Source organism: Rhinopithecus roxellana, chromosome 9 (assembly GCF_007565055.1).
Source record: "Rhinopithecus roxellana isolate Shanxi Qingling chromosome 9, ASM756505v1, whole genome shotgun sequence".
Taxonomy (NCBI): domain Eukaryota; kingdom Metazoa; phylum Chordata; class Mammalia; order Primates; family Cercopithecidae; genus Rhinopithecus; species Rhinopithecus roxellana.
The window spans coordinates 85,793,442-85,816,691 of record NC_044557.1 but is presented as its reverse complement, the minus strand read 5'-3'; the positions used below and the strand labels follow the sequence as shown (position 1 = coordinate 85,816,691).

At 48.3% G+C, this 23,250-nt stretch overlaps 1 protein-coding gene across 3 annotated transcripts in view; it reads right to left on the bottom strand.

The window, feature by feature from the left end:
- Positions 1-22,407, bottom strand: part of TRAPPC9 (trafficking protein particle complex 9) — a 735,254-nt gene extending 712,847 nt beyond the window's left edge. For 2 of the 3 annotated variants that reach the window (XM_030937642.1, XM_030937643.1), the window contains exons 1-4: positions 22,242-22,393; positions 14,772-15,365; positions 4,543-4,688; positions 580-708 (exon numbers count right to left, since the gene is read on the bottom strand). In XM_030937642.1, coding sequence (XP_030793502.1) covers positions 580-708; positions 4,543-4,688; positions 14,772-15,355 — 859 coding nt within the window. In that variant the 5' untranslated portion in view covers positions 15,356-15,365; positions 22,242-22,393. Of the gene's footprint in view, positions 1-579; positions 709-4,542; positions 4,689-14,771; positions 15,366-22,241 lie in introns of all 3 variants that reach the window. The other variant, XM_030937644.1, reaches the window with a different exon arrangement.
- Positions 22,408-23,250: the final 843 nt, after the last annotated feature.

Below are 23,250 nucleotides of genomic sequence, written 5' to 3'. Positions count from 1 at the left end.
AACCTCAAGGCTGTTATACCAGGAAATTTTACACAAGTATTCCAGAAATCAACCATTCTGACCCATTAGTGTATTCAATAAGATTGAAAATATTCAATAAAATCAGAACAAAATGTCTCATACAAGATTTCTGGGCAGGGCATGGTGTCTCACGCTTGTAATCCCAGCACTTTGGGAGGCCGAGGCGGGTGGATCATGAGGTCAAGCATTCGAGACCAGCTTGGCCAACATAGTGAAACCCCGTCTCTACTAGAAATACAAAAAATTAGCCGGGCATGGTGGTGGGCACCTGTAATCCCAGCTACTCAGGAGACTGAGGGAGGAGAATCACTTGAACCTGGGAGGCGGAGGTTGCAGTGAACCGAGATCGCACCACTGCGCTCCAGCTCGAGTGACAGTGCGAGACTCCGTCTCAAAAAAAAAATAGAAAATAAAATAAAATAAAATAAAGATTTCTGACTCAACAGATTTTACAGTTTATTTAAATATTAGTCCTAACTCAAAGAAAAAAGTAACAAATGAGTCTGCTTTATTTAAAGACTGCAAGTGAGCAGAGGCCAGAAAAAGGGCAGAGCTCACCTGGCCGGTGTCTGTTGGCTGCTTCAGCAGGAAGTGTGCTGCCCTGGAACCTCCGAGCTCCACTCTTCCCACCAGTTCCACCAGGATAGTGATAGATGACAGAAGCTGAACACAATCCTTCCAGGGCAGCTGGGCATTAAGAAAACAAAAAACAAAAACCAGCATCATTAGGCAAGTCAGTGACCCATCATTAGCTCAAACTGCAGGGGCTAAGAATGATTTGAACAGGCGGATTATTTGGAAAAGCCAATTTTTCTCCCAAAACAGAGTTCAAACCTAAAGATCACTAGTTTTTTGCAAATGGAAACTTGCCACCTGTCTTTCCCATGCCCATGTCCAGGCAGGCAACACAGAATACTCTCACCACACTCAAGGTTTCCCTGCAGGGCTGAGTGCACACATGAAACAGGCCAGCCTCTGTGTTCATCCATTCACATGGCCGGCATTCCTACACAGACTGTGCAGCAGACTGCGCCAGGTTCTGGAGCTACAGAGATGTATAACAGAAAGTGCTCTGGACTGAAAATATTTCACAGTAATAGCACCAAAGCAAGACCAGAATGCCTTTCCAAACCACGCGCCCCCTAGGCATCTGCTCCTTTTGAGGCTGTAGACCTCCCTCTTCCTCAAAAACAGCCATATCAACTCGGTACGCAGCCCGTTCTCTCACGGCGTGACAACCTAACAATCTCCAGCTATGTATGCCACATGCCTTATAAGGTGTGCCGCAGTATTCATCTCTATCAACTTTATCCATTAATTTAGTGGCCCTTAAACTTTTGGTCTAAAAACTCCTTGATGCTCTTAAAAATGAGGATCACAAAGAGCTTTTTTTGTGATATGGGTTACACCTGTAGATATTTACCATGTTGGAAAATAAAACTGAGAAAAGGATTTAAGTATTTATCTATTAATTCCTTTTAAAATAGGCCAGGCATGGTGGCTCATGCCAGTAATCCCAGCACTTTGGGAGGCCAAGGTGGGTGGATCACTTGAGGTCAGGAGTTTAAGACCAGCCTGGCCAACATGGTGAAACCCCAACTCTACTAAAAATACAAAAATTGGCTGGGCATGATAGCACACACCTGTAGCCCCAGCTACTCGGGAGGCTGAGGCAAGAGAATCTCTTGAATCTGGGAAATGGAAGTTGCAGTGAGCTGAGATCACGCCATCGCACTCCAGCCTGGGCGACAGAGTGAGACTCTGTCTCAAAAAAATAAAAATAAAAATAAAAAATAACATAATAAGCTTGTCATGTGTTAACATTTTTATGAAAAATAATTGTGTTCCAAAACAAAAATAAAATACTGGAGGAATGGCATTGTTTGACATGTTCATATATTTCTTTAATGTCAGAGTTAATACAAGTTAGCTGGATCTTCTATCGGCTTCTACATTGAGTCTGCTGTGATGTCAGGCATAAGTAGCTTCTGGACAACTCCACTGTCCACTTCTGAGAGGCTGAGCATGGAAGAGACCCATGGCACACAGCACTGTCCTTCTCTGTATGCCCTTAAGGAGTCCTCCTGATCCAGTCCAGCACCGCATGGGGAAGGCATATGGGCGGTACCAGTCTTTCTGGAGAAGCACCTGCTGCACAGGCCCTAGTCTCAGAGCCCACTGGGAGACGCATAGATTCTCCAATCAATACAATAAGGAGTACTTACGGAGACAGCACTCTTTCAAGAAAACCAAGTAAAACTATGTCTTTCTCAGCCTGCTTAATCCTTTATCTGCTTCTCTTTTCTTTTCCATCCCTAATGCTCACTCCCTTTCTTTCCCCACTTTTATTTCCCTAGCCTATTTAAAAAACAAAATTTAAGTCCATTTTAAGTTTTGTTTTTGTTTTTTCTTACGAGACAAAGTCTCACTCTTGCTCAGGATGGAGTGCAGTGGTGCAATCATGGCTCACTGCAGCCTTGACCTCCTGAGCCCAAGCGATCCTCCTGCCTTAGCCTCACAAGTAGCTGGGATTACAGGCACAGATCACCAAGCCCAGCTAATGTTTTTTAATTAGTTTATTTATTTATTTATTTTTGTAGAAGTGAGGACTCCCTATGTTGCTCAGGCTGGTCTCCACCCAGCTAATGTTTTTTAATTTTGTTTTGTAGAAGTAAGGTGAAGTAAGGTTTTTTTATTTTTTATTTTTTGTAGAAGTGTTGGGATTACAGGTGTGAGCCACTGTGCCTGGCCATTTGAAGTATTTCTTATATTTGGCTGGGCACAGTGGTTCATGCCTGTAATCTCAGCACTTTGGGAGGCCAAGGCAGGCAGATCACCTGAAGTCAAGAGTTCAAGAGCAGCCCGGCCAACATAGCAAAACCCCATCTCTACTAAAAATACAAAAATTAGCCAGGTGTGGTAGTGCATGCCTGTAGTCCCAGCTACTCAGAAGGCTGATGCAGGAGAATCGCTTGAACCCAGGAGACGGAGATTGCAGTGAGCCAAGATCATGCCACTGCACTCCAGCCTGGGCAACACAGCAAGACTCTGTCCCCAAGAAAGAAAGAATTTGTTGTATTTAATATGTTCTACAGCACCCTGTTAAAATTCTGTCACAGAACTCATGTCACTACTTCATTCCGACTTATATTATCGTAAATGGTTGACAGGCGTCCTTGTTAAACTGTCAACTTCAATGAAAGAACCCTGCTTTAGTCCTTACTCACACATTGTTCTTTTAACAAGCATTTAGGGAGCATCTGCAACATGTCAGGCAATGGACACAGCCAGTCCATCCTCCCAGGACCACCCCCAGGAGGCGCAGTCCCCAAAGGGTAGACCACACACAGACATCCAATTCCAGCACAAAGTGTCGGCAACATCTCAGGTAGAGCATCTGCTCTGCCGACTGCTGTGGGGGATCAGAGATGGCTGTGCTTTGAAGTAGGATTTCTTCTTGCCTTTCTTTTAATTTTTAAGATTGACATAGAGTTCACACACCATATAATTCACCCACTTAAAGTGTACAAGTCAGCAGTTTTTATACATTCACAACTGTGCAACCATCACCACTATCTGACTCTGGAACATTTTCATCACCCCAAAAAGAAACCTTATGCCCATTAACAGTCACTTCCCATTCCCCCTCTTCCCAGCCCCTAGAAACAGTCGTCTACTTTCTGCTTCTATAGATTTGCCTATTCTATACACTTCATATAAATAGAACCATACAATCTGTGGCCTTTTTCATGTCTGGCTTCTCTCACTTAGCACAAAGTCGTCAAGGTTCATCCGTGCTGCAGTGGTATCACAATTCCTTTTCATGGCTGAATAATATTCCGCTGTAGGCCCATACCACATTTTGTTTATCCATTCATCATGGGACACATGGAGGAAGTTTTGAGGGATGAGTCTAAAAGCTGAAGATCATGGGGAACGGCATCCAAAGCAGAGGGCAAGTTATACTAAGAACAGAGGAAAAGGGATAGTGTGGGCAGGGCCTCCTTCAGAGGACACATGGCACAGCGGGAGGAGGGCAGCAGATATGGCAGGGAAGCACCCCAGGTTGCCTGTCATGGCAACCACCACAGGCTGGCTGCTTTTCCTCCCTCATCCCTCCTTTTTGGGGACTTTCTTTTTCCATTTCCTCTCATTTCTTTTATTTATTTATTTATTTATTTTGAGACAGAGTCTCGCTCTGTTGCCAGGCTGGAGTGCAGTGGTGCAACGTCGGCTCACTGCAACCTCTGCCTCCTCGTTCAAGCAATTCTGCTGCCTCAGCCTCCCGAGTAGCTGGGATTACAGGTGCCACCACCACACCCAGCTAATTTTTGTATTTTTAGTAGAGGCGGGGTTTCACCATGTTGGCCAGGATGGTCTCAATCTCTTGACCTCATGTTCCACCCGCCTCAGCCTCCCAAAGTGCTGGGATTACAGGCATGAGCCACTACGCCCAGTCTCTCATTTTAAGTAACAGTTGAAACAATTACCTATCAGATCATCTTCATCAGCTCATCTTACCTCCAAGCCACAGAAAGTCATTCACAGAACGCAGCAGCTCCACTGACATGTGGTAATGTACCAGGGAGTCCTGCAGCATCCCTGCCTGCAGGCACAGGTCCCCCACGTGCTTCCGCATGCGGCCTTGGCACCGCTTCTTGTAATGTCTAGAAAATAAATGAAAATGTATCTTTATTACTATACAACTCCCACCCAGAAAGCACTCTGACTAAGCACTATTCAATTCTCTCACTACTAAAAATGCTAAGGAGGCAACTGTAGGCTGTATAATTTTAAGTCAGCAATAATCATTGCCAGTTATGTGAGCCAGAGTGGTCTTGACTTCAAAAATGTACTCCAAGCAATTTTTTTAAAGGTGATAGGTACATAAGGACTTTTACCATGTATTTCACGTAGGCAATGTTAGAGTTAGATTTTTCTTTTTAGATTTTCCAGTTGTAACATTAGCATAAGGAAGTTTATGTTTCAGCTTTTTAAAAAAATCAACTATCTTCCACTTCTTAACATCAAACTTATTATTATTTTATAAAGAGAGCTAGGCTGCGTCTTATTAGCCAACCATTTGGCTTTAGCAAATAAGACGTTTATCCTCACTATTTCAGGGCAAGGTTTAGGAAAGCGTTCAGAAGGCAGGGCCTGGGCTGCTCACTAACAGCTCTTTAAACACTGGCAATGATACGCTAGTAAATAATGCAAAGGCTTCTGAGTCCCTATCAACTCAGAAGCCAAAGCAACTGTACCAAAATATTCCTTTTATCATTTTTAAATACTTCTAATCTTTAAATGTTATATTTCTTAAGGCAGATGATTTTTTTAAAAGGAAAAACTGCAGCTGGATTAAACTTTCCCTCATCAAGAAAGCAGTCTTATCAAGAATAAAACTCCTTTGGAAATCCAGAAGATGTGACGTTTTAAGTAAATGAATGTTACTGACACATCTCAATATAATGTTAAATCCTATCATGTCTCACTCTAATGAGTTCAACAAACTCTTTGTTACTCTGGAATTTAGCTTTTCCATTCTACATATGTTTAGAATAAAGATCATAATGTAAGGCAGATGCAGAAAGAAGAAGAAATGCCAGCCTTCGTTTGTCTCCTTCCTGGTCACAAGGCAGTGTCAGGATGGCCCCTGCTAACAGACCCTCCCCATAAGAAAATACAGCATCTGGCAGGGCACAGTGGCTCACACCTGTAATCCCAGCACTTTGGGAGGCCGAGGCGGGTGGATCACGAGGTCAGGAGACCGAGACCATGCTGGCTAACACGGTGAAACCCTGTCTCTACTAAAAATACAAAAAATTAGCTGGGTGTGATGGCAGGTGCCTGTAGTCCCAGCTACTCGTGAGGCTGAGGCAGGAGAATCACTTGAACCCGGGAGGTAGAGGTTGCAATGAGCTGAGATCACGGCACTGCACCCCAGCCTGGGGGACAGGGTGAGACCCCGTCTCAAAAAAAAAAAAAAAAAAGAAAGCATCTGAGCTGCTCCTCCCATCCCAACAGCAGTCACCTCAGCAGCCTCCGCCTCGTCTCGACTCCCCACTCTGCACCCCCTTCCCCTTCATTGCTGCTATACACACACAGCCAGAGTGTCCTTCCCAAAGCACAAATTAGTCCGTGTCCCTCCTGCACACTGCAAACCTTTCACAGGATGCTCAATTCAGTCGTAGGGAGAGGCATGCAGTCCACAGCCAGCCCCTCCCACAGCTCTGACCTCCCCTCCAGCACTGTGCCCTTGCACTCCATAGGCAACCTTGCTGCAATGCTGAAGTCCCCCGACCTCAGGCTCCATCTGCCTCACAACTTCAACTCTCTTTTAGGCTCATCTCAATGACCAGTTTCTCAAAGAAGCCTTCCCTGACTCCAACCTCTGCACTTTGGGTTAAGTGTCCTTACGGTGGCTCCCACCTGTAGTCCCAGCTACTCAGGAGGTGGAGGCAGGAAGATCACTTGAGACCTGGAATTCGAGACTGCAGTGAGCCATGATTTTGCCACTGCTCTATACTCTGGGCAACAGACCAAGATGCTGTCTCTTAAGAATAAGAAAGGAGTACATTATTACATCTTCACATGAACTTCACAAAAATGTACACCTGCTGTAGCAAAATATAACCCACAAAATTTCAAAAATATTTTTCTAGTAGCATCTTCTAAATTAAATAAATAACTTGTTTTTAAAAGTGCAAACATTATGATAAACAATTTGTTTCGAAAACAGGACTTTTACAAAAAGAAGTCATATAAATACTCTTATAGTTTTTCATATGAAAGTCATGATACAATAAAACCATACAAATATTTTAAATTGTATAAAAACAAAATGAGCCAGGTATGGCTCATGCCTGTAATCCCAGATGGTGGCTCATGCCTGTAATCCCAGGGACTCGAGAGACTGCCATGGGAGGATCGCTGGAGGTCAGGAGTCAAAGACCAGCCTGAGCAACACAGGAAGACCCTGTCTGTATAAGAATTTTAAAAATTAGCCAGGCCTGCAGTCCCAGCTACTTGGGAGGCTGAGGCAGGAGGATCCCTTGAGCCCAAGAGTTTGGAGCTGCAGTGAGCTATGTTGCGCCACTGTGCTCCAGCCGGCTGACAGAGCAAGACTCTGTTTCAAAAAACAAAAAAGAGGCCAGGCGCAATGGCTCATGCCTATAATCCCAGCACTTTGGGAGGCCGAGGTGTGCGGACCACCTGAGGTCAAGACCAACAGGGAGAAACCCCTCTCTACTAAAAATACAAAATTAGCTGGGCGTGGTGGAGCATGCCTGTAATCCAGCTACCCAGGAGGCTGAGGCAGGAGAATCACTTGAACCCGGGCAGCGGAGGTTGTGGTGAGCCAAGATCGCACCATTGCACTCCAGCCTGGGCAACAAGAGCAAAACTCCATCTCAAAAAAAAAAGAAACTGGAATTAAGAATTGACAGAAAAATCAACAAGAATCGGATAATCCCCTAATCCATAATGCTCTAAAAGCAAGAATTATGCATACCTATATAACAAACCTGCACATTCTGCACATGTATCCCAGAACTTAAAGTATAATTTTTAAAAAAAAAGAAAATTTTTTAAATTTAAAAAAAAGCAATAATTAAATTATAGGCAAAAAACCTGACAGTCGTGGCTGAAAAAGGGAGATGCATCCTTTCTGGAAGCTGCAAAAAACACCTATTACATAGCTTCAAACACTGTAACAGAAGGCACCCAAATTGTACTTCCTTTCTGCACTTAACACTAATTAAATTTAATCAAAGATATAGGCTGTATTATTTTCATGACTCTTAATCAGATTAAAAAAGAGAATGGGCCGGGGGCAGTGGCTCACACCTGTAATCCCAGCACTTTGGGAGGCCGAGGCGGGCGGATCATGAGGTCAGGAGATCGAGACCATCCTGGCTGAGACCATCCTGGCTAACACGGTGAAACCCCGTCTCTACTAAACATACAAAAAATTAGCCGGGCGTGGTGGTGGGTACCTGTAGTCCCAGCTACTTGGGAGGCTGAGGTGGGAGGATCACTTGAGCCCAGGAGGCAGAAGTTGCAGTGAGCCGAGATCATGCCACTGCCCTCCAGCCTGGGCAACAGAGCCAGACCCCATCTCAAAAACAAAAAAGAGAGAGAACTGAAAAGTTCTCATTAAAAGTTCAGAAGTGTCGGCCGGGCGCGGTGGCTCAAGCCTGTAATCCCAGCACTTTGGGAGGCCGAGACGGACGGATCACGAGGTCAGGAGATCGAGACCATCCTGGCTAACACGGTGAAACCCTGTCTCTACTAAAAAATACAAAAAACTAGCCGGGCGAGGTGGCGGGCACCTGTAGTCCCAGCTACTCGGGAGGCTGAGGCAGGAGAATGGCGTAAACCCGGGAGGCGGAGCTTGCAGTGAGCTGAGATCCGGCCACTGCACTCCAGCCTGGGCGACAGAGCGAGACTCTGTCTCAAAAAAAAAAAAAAAAAAAGTTCAGAAGTGTCTACATTTTATTTTGCATATGTGCATTATTTGCAACCACATCAATGTAAAAGCAAAATGAAAAACCTATCTCCCTGGGATGTAAAACACTTTGACGCTACCTAACTATCAAGGAAGTCAGAGCTTTGTGAAATAAATCTGCAGCACTTAAGCAAGAGAAGTTCTTTTGACAATTTTTCTGAAAGGCTCAGAAACTGATTTACTTTAGTCTTCCAAATATAAGAGGAAGGCAGCATAATTAGGAGAGAGAACATGCATTTATTTAAAGTCTGAAGGACCTGAGTTTGAATCCTGCTGTTTCATTACTAGCTGGGTGACGCTGGACTCATTATTTAACCCCTCTGAGAATGCTTCGTCTCAGCAAATTGGGCCTGTTACCATCTGCTTCAGGTGGCATCAGTGCAACATAAATGAAATAGGTAGGTGGGTGGCTAACTGGTGTCTGATGTATAGTTACATTCGTTTCCCCTCTTCTCCCCTTTTAAACTTGTATTACTCCCATAGTCAGGTTTAAGCCTCTGATGATAGGCTGTCTTATTTGTCCTCGTATCCACTCAGCATAGTGCCTTACACTTAGAAGTGTCAAAGAAGAACTGCCTCCAGCCGGGCGCAGTGGCTCACTCCTATAATCCTAGCACTTTGGGAGGCCAAGGCAGGTGGACTGTCTGAGCTCAGAAGTTCAAGACCAGCCTGGGCAACATGGTGAAACCCTGTCTCTACTAAACAAAATATAAAAATTAGTCAGGCATGGTGGCACACACCTGTAGTCCCAGCTACTTGGGAGGGAGGCAGGAGAACTGCTGGAATCTGGGAGGCAGAGGTTGCAGTGAGCTGACAACATGCCACTGCCCTGCAGCCTGGGCAACAGAGTGAGACTCTGTCTAAAAAAAAAAGAACTGCTTCCTCGATAGTAACTAGCAATGTTCATAAGAGGGTTTTGTTTTTGTTTTTTATCTTTTGTTAAATAGAGCTATTCCAGAGCTATCCAACAGCCTCCCCCAACTCCCCAGCGCCTCTCTCCTCAAGATGCCCTTCCTGATCTGCCCTTCTGGGTCCATGGGAAAGCAGTCTGCTCAGCTGGGACTCCATTCTGCTACCAGGACAGAGGAGGTGAAGGGCAAATCTGGCCATATCATTCCCTTCGGATTTCTTTAGTAGCAGCCCCACTCCCAGCACCTTTAGAAGAAGTGGCAGCTGCACCTAAAACCCCAAACCCCATGGAATAACATAGAAAACCCCAGCCAGGAGCGGTGACTCACGCCTGTAATCCCAACACTTTGGGAGGCTGAAGCAGGCGGATTACCTGAGGTCAGGCATTCAAGACCAGCCTAGCCAACATGGTGAGACCCCCATCTCTACTAAAAACACAAAATTAGTGGGGCGTGGCTGCAGATGCCTGTAATCCTAGCTACTCAGGAGGCAAAGCTGGAGAATCACTGGAATCGGGGAGGCGGAGGTTGCAGTGAGCTGAGATGGTACCACTGCATTCCAGCCTGGGCAACAAGAGTGAAACTCCAATCTTGGAAAAAAAAAGAAAAAAAGGATCTGGGCTGTCCTCCAGTCTCCTGGTCATGGCAAGCACCCAGGGGTCAGCCCGGGGCCTTCCTCTTGCCTCCATGTGTGAGAGACAGTGCCTTTCCTAAGTGACCTGTGCCAGGAGAGACCTCCCTGATTAGCAGGTGCCCTCCCGAGGTGACTCAGCACACATTTACGGGAAGCTTGTGGTGTGCTGTGCTAGGTGCTGGGGCAGCAAGCTATGATATACTTTGGAGACAGAGATGGGGAAAAGATGATGGACAGAAGGGAGAAATCTGTCTTGAGAGTGTGACTCAAACAACACGGCACCCGGTGGGCTGTTTCTTACCATGGGGAAAACTGGGAGGCCATGGGGGAAGTGTTTTTTTTGTTTTTGTTTTTTTTTTTTTTTTGAGACGGAGTCTCGCTCTGTCGCCCAGGCTGGAGTGCAGTGGCCGGATCTCCAAGATTTTCCATTTAACCTCATGTAGGTAAGACATAGCTGTGTCTACCTCTTTTTTTTTTTTTTTTTTTTTTTTTTTGAGACAGAGTCTTACTCTCTCACCCAGGCTGGAGTGCAGTGGCACGATCTTGACTCACTGCAAACTCTGCCTTCTGAGTTGAAGCGATTCTCCTGCTTCAGCCTCTCAAGTAGCTGGGATTACAGGCACATGCCACCACATGCGGCTAATTTTTTTATTTTTGGTAGAGACAGGGTTTCACCATGTTGGCTAGGCTGGTCTCGAACTCCTGACCTCAGGGGATCCACCCGCCTCGGCCTTCCAAAGTGTTGGGATTACAGGTGTGAGCCACCGCGCCCAGCCTGATATGGGTTTTAGAATGGCCTATGTCTCCTTTATGGTGGAAAGTCGCTGAGGTGAAGGAAACCAGAAATGGCATGCTCAAGGCAGAAGCAAAAGAAAAGACGGGCAGCCGCGCCCTCCCGCAGCTCCCCTGGCCACTAGCACGCTCCAGCGCCAGCGCTCCTTGCCTTCATGCACGGCCCACAGCCACAGCCGGGAATCACATGCCAGAAAACATTCGCTCAGAAGCCCAGGATCAAGCAGTGAAGCTATCCCAGGAAAACCCCTACTGCCGCCTAAATCAATTAGCAATTCACGTCCTCAAAACAAACACACAAAAGAATAAAGGTTCATGTGTCACTAAATGCTACAGACTGAACAAGGTCCCCCAGAGCAAGTATTTTAGCAAACACCAAACGCCAACGGGTTACGTGCTAAAAAAAAAAAAAGCTAAAATTAAAAAACATATTTTAAAAAAATGAAAAGACTATCCAGTTAACATAAGATTTAGGCAGCAGTGTTTGTTTTTTAAAGCAGTGAAGGCTATGAGAAGGCAGCACAGAGGGAAATCTAGCTATTTTTAATGCAACATGTTCACAGCCTACCTTTTCACACCCAATAACACACTCACAGGGCAGTATGACAGAAAAAAAGAAAAAGAAAAGAAAGAGGAACAAGCAAAAATTAGAAACATATAAGAACAGAAATAATTTTGATAGCTACAACACTACACAGACAAGAACGGGCCATGGGTTTTTGTGAGGGGCACGTGTGAGCTTGTAAGTAAATTACACCTGCACCTCATGTCCCAGGGAAGTCCAGGACCTGAAGGGAGAATGATCTGTCAGGGGGCCTATCAGCATGGTCAGTGTGTCAAACCATAACTGGACTTACATCTGGACATTTCCTGTTGAGCTACCAAATACTATCCCGTTCCAGGTTGGACACTTTCTCACTCCTACCAAGAGTTGCAGGGGAGAGCAAGGCTCTGTTCCTGCACCAAATCATTCCTTCAAAAATTAGAGAATCGGCCAGGCACTGTGGCTCACGCCTGTAATCCCAGCACTGTGGGAGGCTGAGGCAGGTGGATCACTTGAGGTCAGGACCAGCCTGGCCAACATGGTGAAACCCTGTCTCTACTAAAAATACAAACATTAGCCAAGTGTGGTGGTGCACGCCTGTAATCCCAGCTACTCAGGAGGCTGAGGCACGAAGAATCGTTTGAGCCCAGGAGGCGGAGGTTGCAGTGAGCCGAGACGGCGCCACTGCACTCCAGCCTGAGTGACAGAGCAAGACAACATCTCCAAAAAAAAAAATTGGAGAACCATGGAGAAACAAAAGCAACAACAGGTTACCCATTGCGAGAGGAGGATGCATTTTATTTGAGTTCACTGGTGTCATGATCTCACTGAACTTCAAATGCTAACTGACGTCTAATTGCGGTTGTCCCACTACAGTGAGCAAGCAGCTGTATTTGCCACTGTATTTTCAGTGCCTGGAGCCATGCCTGGCATATGAAGGCTCTCAACGAACACTTGTCAGTCATTATCCACTATGTGTGACGCACTGCATAGCAGCACACTCCCATTCCTCCTGCGGGGTTGTGAGCACAGATTTCAAAAGGCAAAAAAGACCTGGCATTCGAAGGTGGATCTGCAACCTCACAGCCGAGAAGTGGGTGACTGAAAAATGTCACTGGTGCCCATGTGGCAAAGGAAGAAGGCATGAGTCAAGGGGTCAGAGCGGGGTTCCTCACCCATGCTGCCTGTGAGCTTCAACCCTTCACCCCTTCTCTGTAAAGCAGGGGCAGGCCACTCCCTGCCGACCTCGCAGGTGGCCGCCAAGCTGTGCATAGCATAGAGCAACACCTTATCAGGGATGACTCCCACAGGTGCCTGCTGGCTGGACAGCAGTGTGCGCTCTTCAAGAGGCACAGGAGGCGCAGCAGAAGGCAACGAGGTGAGGTAGAAAGGCCCTGGGCCTCAGAGACAGACCTGGTGCTTGTGTCAGCTCTGCTGCTCGGTGGCTGCCCAGGTCTCTAAACCTTGCTGCCTCAGCCCCACATCAGCCAGCACAGCAACCCGGCGTAGATCACAGGGCTGCCGTGAAGATTCAATACAGAGCGGGTCTACAGCATGCCTTTCCCTTTCCTGAAGCCAAATATGCACATTTGGGTGAAGAAATGAAAATTCCTTCCTTCCAGATCCTGCAAAGCACCACAGGCAGGTGTGACAGAGGCTATTCTATGCTTCCAACTCTGAGGGCTGGACTTAGACTACTGTGTCTCAATTCTCTGATCATTTCTCCTCATACTTACCAACAACCAGAAAGATACCGTTTGACCTTAGATAAATTTTAGAAACATACTGAGCACCTACTTTGCAGCAGGCACTATGGTGGCATGCACATGACATCACTGAATCCTCACCTGTGGCTCATCAGCCAATCCTACACAGGAGGAGGGAGAGCCCTGTCCAAGCCAGGAGGCCAGTGACTGACACAGTGACACATCACTTTCCCTGGCAAATGGGGACGCCCTCTTGGCAAACAGTTGCTGCCTAGGCTTGCATCTCATCCAGTTCTGCAGAACAGCCACCATGGCAAGACAGAGCAGCGAGCAGAGAGTGGAAGGAAGTGGCAGGAAGTGGCAAGGAAGAGCTCATCTGAAATTCTGATTTGAAATAAAGTTTTAGACTTAATAACAGGCAAGATGGGAAGCCGACCTTTTCCTGCTCTATCCAACACTCCTTGGACACAGAGAGAACAGACATACTTTTCATTTGTATAAGGTAGCTGTTTAGGAGCTCCCAGGTGGTATTTCTGGCACCCGATACCTGTGCTTGGCTGCTCTGTAAGTGAGGAATTCGACACTGTGGCCATCAGGAGAGAAAAGGTAGCCACATACGCAGGGTGCACAGCCTGGCAATCAGGAGACATGGGCTCTACTTCTAGCTCAGCTAGGACCTAGCGCTTACCTCTCCAGATTCACCCTCTCATCTGTGAACCAAAGGGACGAGACTGAATAAGTGTTCAAACTGTGCTCTAGCACAGTGCTGTCCAACAGAAATAAAACGCAAGCCACATAAGTAAATTTCAGTTTCTAGTTGCCACATTTTTAAAAGTAAAAATGAAACAGTTGATACTGATTTTTAAAATATAGTTTATTTAACCTAAGATAGGTAAAATACTATCATTTCAACACATAATCTATATAAAACATATTAGCAAGAAAGTTGGCCAGGCACGGAGGTTCACACCTGTAATCCCAGCACTTTGGGAGGCCAAGGCAGGCGGATCACTTGCGGCCAGGAGTTCAAGACCAGCCCGGCCAATGTGGCAAGATCCTATCTCTATTAAATATACAAAACTTAGCCAGGCACGGTGGCACATGCCTGTAGTCCCAGCTACTTGGGAGGCTGAGGCATGAGAATCACTTGAACCCGGGAGGTGGAGGTTGCACTGAGCCAAGATCGCGCCACTGCACTACAACCTGAGAGACAGGCTGTCTCAAAAAAAAAAAAAAAAAAAAAAAAAAAAAAAATTAGCAAGAAAGTTTATTTTTGCAAAAGTAAGTCTCAAAATCTGGCACGGGTTTTATTCACAGCCCATCTCAACTCAAACTAGCCTTGTGTCTAGTGCTCAAAAGCCACAACTGGCTGTGGCTACTTTATGGGACAGAGCTCCAGGAGTCCCACAAGTGGAGCCCCACTAAAAAAAAGGGGAGTGTACACGACAACTCTAAAAGACTCCCCCAAACCAAAGGCTGTCCCTGTCTTTAAAAGTCACTGGTTTTTTAGCAGCACTCAAACAGATTCTGACAGAAAGTCATTAGTTTTAAAAACCAATGGACAACACCTTTCTACTCCTTGCTGCAATAAAATTCTGCCATGCGCTTTCCCTTTCTGATGTAGGGAAGCCAAGGGGCCTGGGTCTCTAGGTAAACTTACCTGCTGTCTGTGTCCAGTCCTACAAAATCCTTTTTCTCAAACGGGACACAGAGAAGGGGGATCTTATCCCCAGATTTGTCTGTGGCTCTGTCCAGACGCTTGGACTCCAGCACAATGAAGAGTGACTCGATGAAGTCCTCGATTCTCTTCTCCACTGTCTGGCAGTCCTCGTAGTTGGGGTAGAAGGCCACGTCGGTGCGCGGCTGCTCCACGATCTCCCCCTGCAGCCCGAAGACAAAGAGCCGGGAGTCATACAGCGTGGAGCCGTAGATCTCCTTCTGCACGTGGAACTTCTCAAAGGTCTGCGGCCAGTCCTTGGCCGAGAAGCAGTCTGTGATGGTGATGAGGCCCACGACTTTGCGGTGGGTCTGGAAGTCACCCCACTCGTTGTTCTCAGGTGGATAGTGGTGCCTGTAGCGGATGTAGAGGACCCGCTGGGAGTCCCGCACGCTGATCTGACTCACAGAGCAAATCCTCTTATAGATCCTGAAGAAGTTCTCCTCGGAGACGATGCCCACAGGCTGGACCACCACGAGCAGCGTCTGGTGGTCCTCAGCACACTGCATGTAGTCAGGGACGCTCATTTTGAAGTCCCTGTTCAGAGAGAAGAAATGAGGCTGTGAGACGCAGAGTCCTGAGAGCTGACAGCCCACTCTGGGAGGCAGTGACTCTGACCTTCACTAGCCACAGGCAGGGGAAGCCCCAAGGAAAGCCATAGCGTCAACAGGTCTTAGGGCTCCACACGTGGCTGTCACAGCTCTGATCACAATGCGGTAACTGTTGACCTTCAGTCCCTCAGCCTCAGCTTGGAGCTTCTGCAGAAACGGGGCTGTTTCTTGTCTTTCTATTCCCACTACCTAACCAGGAGTAGTAAGAGTCAGTGCTCAAAAATATCTGTTGAGTGAATGAATAAACATGTGTGTCATTGCTCCCCCATCCCCTCAACAGGATATTAAGAAAAATCCACCATGCAGTCAGATCTGGATTTGAATTCTGGGCTCCCTGGAACTCCTCAGCTACAAAATAGTGGTGATAATAGAACTTGTCTTGGCCGGGCATGGTGGCTCACACCTGTAATCCTAACACTTTGGGAGGCCGAGGCTGGCGGATCACGTGAGGTCAGGAATTTGAGACCAGCCTGGCTAACATGGTGAAACCCCACCTGTACTAAAAATACAAAACTTAGCCGGGCGTGGTGGCACGTACCTGAAACCCCAGCTACCCAGGAGGCTGAGGCAGGAAAACTGCTGGAACCTGGGAGGTGGAAGCTGCAGTGGGCCGAGATCGTGCCACTGCACTCCAGCCTGGGTGACAGAGTGAGACTCCATCTCAAAAAAAAAAAAAAACAAGGTGGGGCACAGTGACTCATGCCTGTAATCCCAGCATTCTGGGAGGCCGAGGCGGGCGGATCACGAGGTCAGGAGAGACCGAGACCATCCTGGCTAACATGGTGAAACCCCGTCTCTACTAAAAATACAAAAAAATTAGCTGGGTGTGGTGGCGGGTGCCTGTAGTCCCAGCTACTTGGGAGGCTGAGGCAAGAGAATGACATGAACCCAGGAGGCAGAGCTTGCAGTGAGCCGAGATCCCGCCACTGCACTCCAGCCTGGGCAACAGAGCCAGACTCCATCTCAAAAAAAAAAAAGAACTAAAAGAAAAAGAACTTACCTTATAAAACTCTATTTAGATTGAGGAGGTTGCGAATGTAAAGGGCCTAGCATTGTGCCTAACATAAAAGGAGAGATTACGCAAATATACCACTGCTCCTTTATAAACGGGAGAGTTGCCATAACCTCTCTGAGCCAATTTTGTCGGATATAAAAAGAAAACGGTATTACCTGATTCCCCAGAGCTGGGGAAAAATTAAATTAGATGACCCACATGAAAGAATCTGGCTCATAGGAGATCCTCAATACATGTTTGTTGAAGGAATTAGTGAACAAACAAATGGGACAATCGAATGAATGCTGGCCCCAGCCCACAGATGGTCAGGATGGAAACCCCACTGCCTGGAAGTCAGGGCTGATATTCAACTCCCAGCTCTACAAGCACGACCTGGGTGACCTGGAGCAAGCCTGTGCACCTCCCTGAACCCCAGTTCCATCGTGAATAAAAATGAGGATAGTAACACATACCTCAAGGTGTCAGCAAGTCAACATTCTGGTTGTGATAACGTACCATGGTTTTATAAGATGGCACCACAGAGGGAAATTGGGCAAAAGGTATATAGGATCTCTCGGTATTACTTCTGACAAATACACATGGAGCTACAACTACTATAGTCTCAAATAAAAAGTCTAATTTTTTTAAAGGTGAGGGAGATTAAATGAGCTCTCTATATACACACCTCCACTGTCCCCATCAGCGGGCTCACATTTCCTCAGGGCATTTGGCCATGGTCCCCATGGCCAGAGGCAGCTGTACTATGAGCTAATGGGGTTCAGCTTCAGGCCCCTTCCATGGCCCTCTTTCTAGCTTTTTTTTTTTTTTTTTTTTTTGAGACGGAGTCTCACTCTGTCACCCGGGCTAGAGTGCAGTGGCGTGATCTCGGCTCACTGCAAGCTCCACCTCCCAGGTTCACGCCATTCTCCTGCCTCAGCCTCCCAAGTAGCTGGGACTACAGGTGCCCGCCACCACGCCTGGCTACTTTTTTGTATTTTTAGTAGAGACAGCGTTTCACTGAGTTAGCCAGGATGGTCTCGATCTCTTCCTTCTGATCTACCCGCCTCAGCTTCCCAAAGTGCTGGGATTACAGGCGTGAGCCACCGCACCTGACTAATTTTGCATTTTTAATTTTGTTTTCCTTTTCTTAAATAGGAAGCCCAAAACTGCATGACCTTCAGGTCACCAAAGCCTGACTGCAGAGATCGTGGCAGTAACCCTCCCAGGTGAGACACTAAGATTAAAATGACATAGCCACAAGATCTCTGTGAAATTCTAATGGCAAGCTTCTCACCCTGCACTGAGAGGAGGACTGCGTGTTGGGGGCTATCCCATTCTGAACATGCACATCCCACAACGGACTATACACGGCAACCCCACCACTACAAACTTCAAAAATGCACATGGATAGGGGAGTATGGACAAAATTATATTTAAAGAAAAGGAAACCCTAGCCTCCCCACATGTCTTGTTTCTGCCCAGGATCTAAATGGTTCACAAGTATATTCTATGTGTATGACTCGGCCCAAGTCCCCGACTCCAGTGCTCACGCTCTTAAGGACGATGCCCCACTCTCTCCTGCCCTTTGCCCACAACGATTCCCTAAAGAGTCTTTTCTGCACACAAAAACCACCTTGGAAAGAACCAAAATCACATCATCTTCCAACAAAGAGGCATAACACCCCTCGGAGGACATATCAAAACACTGCGCAGGGGAAACTGGAGAGGTCATGTTTCTCAAAAGCAGGCACGGGTTTAACAAGTTGAGAAACACTGAAGCCTTCATTCTACAGAGCAGGAGAGTGCGGCCACCGCAGATGAAGAAAGGGCCGTATTTTAAAAGTATCATCTCGGCCAGACATGGTGGCTCACACCTGTAATTTGGGAGGCCGAGGTGGGAGGATCACTTGAGGTCAGGAGTTCGAGACCAGCCTGGTAAACATGGCAAAACCCGGTCTCTACTAAAAATATAAAAATTAGCCAGGAGTGGTGGCACACACCTGTAGTCCCAGCTACTCCGGAGGCTGAGGCAGGAGAATTGCTTGAACTCAGGAAGTGGAGGAGGCAGTGAGTCAAGATCACACCATTGCACTCCAGCCTGGGCAACAGAGTGAGACTCCATCTCAAAAAAATAAATAAATAAAAATAATTTAAAAATAAAAAGTGGCTGGGTGCGGTGGCTCAAGCCTGTAATCCCAGCACTTTGGGAGGCCGAGACGGGTGGATCACGAGGTCAGGAGATCGAGACCATCCTGGCTAACACGGTGAAACCCCGTCTCTACTAAAAAAAATACAAAAAAAAAAAAAAAAAAAAAAAAAAAAAAACTAGCCAGGCGAGGTGGCGGGCGCCTGTAGTCCCAGCTACTCAGGAGGCTGAGGCAGGAGAATGGCGTAAACCCAGGAGGCGGAGCTTGCAGTGAGCTGAGATCCGGCCACTGCACTCCAGCCTGGGCGACAGAGCAAGACTCCGTCTCAAAAAATAAATAAAAATAAAAATAAAATAAAAAGTATCGTCTCATCTAAAAAGCAGCATAATCAGCCAGGTGCAGTGGCTCACATCTGTAATCCCAGCACTTTGGGAGGCCGAGGCAGGCAGATCACTTGAGGTCAGGAGTTGGAGACCAGCCTGACCAACATGGAAAAACCCTGTCTCTAATAAAAATACCAAAAAATTAGCCAGGCGTGGGGGTGCATGCCTGTAATCCCAGTTACTCAGGAGGCTGAGGGAGGAGAATCGCTTGAACCCAGGAGGTGGGGGTTGCAGTGAGCTGAGATCGTGCCACTGCACTCCACCCTGGGCGATAAGAGTGAGACTCCCTCTCAAAAAATAAAAAAATAAAAAAATAAAAACACCTGACCTCACACCTGTGATCTCAGCACTTTGGGAGGCCAATTCGAGTGGACTGCCTGAGGACGTCAGGAGTTTGAGACCAGCCTGGCCAACATGGCAAAACGCTTTCTCTACTAAAAATACAAAAATTAGCCAGGCATGGTGACATACACCTGTAATTCCAGCTACTTGGGAGTCTGAGGCACAGGAATCGCTTGAACCCAGGGAGGAGGAGGTTACAGTGAACTGAGATCACACTACTGCACTCCAGCCTGAGTGATAGAATAAGACTCTTAACAAAAAAAAAAAAAAAAAAAGACGCCAGCTACTGAGCCAGTTCTGGTATCTGAGACTAAGCTAATACAGGTATTAAAACAGCAAAAATACATATCTTCAACTTGGTAGTTCCTCCATAGAGCTACCATAAAACCAGCAATCCAAGAGATCTGAAAACATGTGTCCACACCAAAAACTTGTACAGGAATGTACATAGCAGAATTATTCCTCTTTTCTTGAGACGGAGTTTTGCTCTGTCACCCAGGCTGGAGTGCAGTGGCAGGATTTCAGCTCACCTCAACCTCCACCTCCCAGGTTGAAGCCATTCTCATGCCTCAGCCTCCTGGGAAGCTGGGACTACAGGCGTGAGCCCGTAATTTTTGTATTTTTAGTGGAGATGGGGTTTCGCCATGTTGTCCAGGATGGTCTTGAACTCATGACCTCAGGTGATCCACCTGCCTCAGCCTCCCAAAGTGCTGGGATTACAGGCACAGCATTATTCTTGTTTGTCTGTGTGTTTGTTTTCTCACTCTGTCGCCAGGCTGGAGTACAGTGGTGCGATCTCGGCTCACTGCAAACTCCGCCTCCCAGGTTCAAGGGATTCTACTGCTTCAGCCTCCCGAGTAGCTGGGACTACAGGCGCCCGCCACCACGCCCAGCTAACTTTTGTATTTTTAGTAGAGAGGGTGTTTCACCATGTTGGCCAGGATGGTCTCGATCTCTTGACCTCGTGATCCACCGCCTCGGCCTCCAAAAGTGCTGGCATTACAGGCGTGAGCCACCACGCCCGGCCAGGCACACATTATTCTTTATAGCTAAGGAGTGAAAACAACACAAATGTCCCTCAACTGCCTGATACACAAAATGTTAAATCCATACAATAGGATATTATTCAGCCACAAAAGGAACAAAGTGTTGATGTAGGCCACAACATGAAAAACTTCTGAAAGCATTGTGCTGAGTGAAAGAAGCCAAATACAAAAGGTCACATGTTGTATGATTCCATTAATATTAAATGCCCTGAATATGCAAATCTATATATATCGAAAGTAAATTGGTGGCTGCCAGGGACTGTGGGAGGGGGAAATGAGGAGTGACTGCTAATGGGTATGGAGTTTCTCTCTGGGGTGATGAAAATGTTCTGGAATGACAATGGTTACACAAGTGTGAATATATTAAAAATCACTGAATTGGCCGGGCTCGGTGGCTCACGCCTGTAATCCCAAAACTTTGGGAGGCCAAGGCGAGTGGATCACGAGGTCAGGAGTTCGCGATCAGCCTGGCCAACATAGTGAAACCCCGTCTCTACTAAAAATACAAAAAAAAATTAGCCGAGCATGGTGGCATGAACCTGTAATCCCAGCTACTCGGGAGGCTGAGGCAGGAGAATCGCTTGAACCCGGGAGGCAGAGGTTGCAGTGAGCCGAGATCGCGCCATTGCACTCCAGCCCGGACGACAGTGAGAGACTCCGTCTCAAAAAAAAAAAAGTCACTGAATCGTACACTTCAAAGCAGTGGATTTTATGGCAGGTAATCGAGGCTCAATGAAGCTGTTATTTTTGACACACTAGATTTCTGAAACATTCATTGTTTACATGTTTCCAGACAACTATTTTTCCCTCTACACTACTGGTCTTCCACACAATTAAAAAAAAAAAAACGAACAAACACACACAACAAAACCTAGCCAGATCTGTAGGACGGCAATGTTCCTGGGCCTCCAATATCATTCATCCGATGCTCTGTTTCATGTTAACAAATAAAGATGTCATAGGTAGCTATGACTACCTTAGAAACACTGGACAGTCACCAGTTTAAACTAGGGCCGTGGGGGATGGAAGGGAAGTCACTCCCCCATACCTTCCAACTGGGCCTTGCTTCCAACGTTTTAATTCCTCTCTCTATAAAAACATTTGAAGACAGACAATGCATCCTAACACGGGAAAACTTTCCGTTAACAGACATTCACGTTGGGAAGGTCCGTAGGGGTGGAGGGGCGTGGGGTGGGCTGACAGGGAGAAGACCACAGGCCAGCAGGCTGATTTCCTCTCCCCACGCTTCCCTGGGATAAGTTGGAGTTGACAGCGCGCTTATCCCACAGAGTACCGCCTGATGCCGCCCAGCTAGATCGGAGTCACTTTGAATCCACGAGACGAGAGGGAAAGGGCTAGAGGAGAAGCCTGGGATCGCAGGGCGGGGAAAGCGCCGGGGGCGTGGGCTGTGCAGGTCCCCAGGCCCCAGCCGCGTGTCCCAGACCCCGCGGGCTCCAGGGGGCGTAGCCAGGCCCAGGGGCGGGGGGCTCCGGCGTCGCGGACGGCCCGGGAGGGGAAGTCAGGCGGAGACAGCTCGGAGGCGCAGAGGGGAAGGGGACCCCGCCGCGGGCTCGGGACAGCAGAGCCGGCCCGGGCAGCAGGTGTGGGCCGGGTCCCGGACAGGTGTCCGCCGAGTCTTCAGCGGGTGTGGACACGGCCTTGGACAGGTGTAAGCAGAGCGCCAACAGGAGCCAGGGCGCCTCGAGCAGGTGCAAGCTGCACCCCGGCCAGGCAGCGGACCCGGACAGGTGTGGCGGGCTCGGCCCGGACAGGTGAGGACCGGGCGAGCCCCTCCGCGGGACGCGCCGACTCCGCGGCCAGCCGCGCAGCCAGCCCTCCCCGCAGCCGGCCCGAATTGCCTGACCGGGAGCCCCCCCGCTTTGCACTTACACAGCCGGTGGCCCCGGGCCCGGAGCGGGAACCCACGACCTGGCGGGCAGCGGGACCGAGCAGCCTCTGCGGCCACTTCCCCGGCTCGGGGCTGGCGCTTCCGACTAGCGGCCGAGCCGGCGCTGCTCCTGCGCCTGCGCGGAGGCCGGGCCCGGACACGGGCCCGCGATCCGTCCCGGGTTTTGCAAGAGATGCGAGGGAAACCAGGGGGCAGGAGCGAGGGAGAAAGGAGGGAGGAGGAGCTAGGGAGAGAAGAGGGGACAGGAGTATGGAAGGGACAGGGGGAGGGAGGAGGAGGGGAGCGGAAGGAGGAAGGAGAGAAAAAGAAGAGGTGAAAGAAGAAGGGAGGCGGAGCGAGGGAGAGAAGCAGGGACAAGGAGGAAGGGGACAGAGGGAGGGAGGAGGAGGAGGGGGGGTGAAAGAAGGAGAGAGGGGCGGCGAGAGAGAATCGGGGACAGGGAGGGAGGGGACAGGGAGAGGGAGGAGGAGGAGAGAGGGAGGAGGAGGGAGAGAGGGAGGAGGATGGAGAGAAAAAGGAGGGGAGAAAGGAGGGAGGAGGAGGAGTAGGGAAGGAGGGAGATGGAGGGAGGAGGCAGAGGGGGACGGGGCAAGAGAGCGGAGACGGGGAGGAAAGTTTCTGCACCTGGGGCAGCGCAGCTGGAAGGAGGCCCAGTCCTGTCTCCGCCGCTTACCAGTTCTCCAGGGCGCGCAGCTCAAACTTCACTTCCTCTGTGAAGCTCCGGGGTGGAGGCCCCGCGGAAGCCCACTGTGGATACCCTCGGCACCCCCCATGACCTCCACGGTCGTGACCCCCACTTTTCAGGTTGGGTGACCGTGGCGCGAGCGGCCTGGGAGCGCCTCTAGAATCGCAGGGCCCGGGAGGCGCATAAGGTGCGAGCCCCAGTCTGGGTCGGCTGCCCCCTGTGTGGCGCGCAGTCTTGATCCCCAGCTGGCACCATGGCACTCCCGACTTTGAGGGCCCCAACAATCCATCCACATAAAAGGTTCC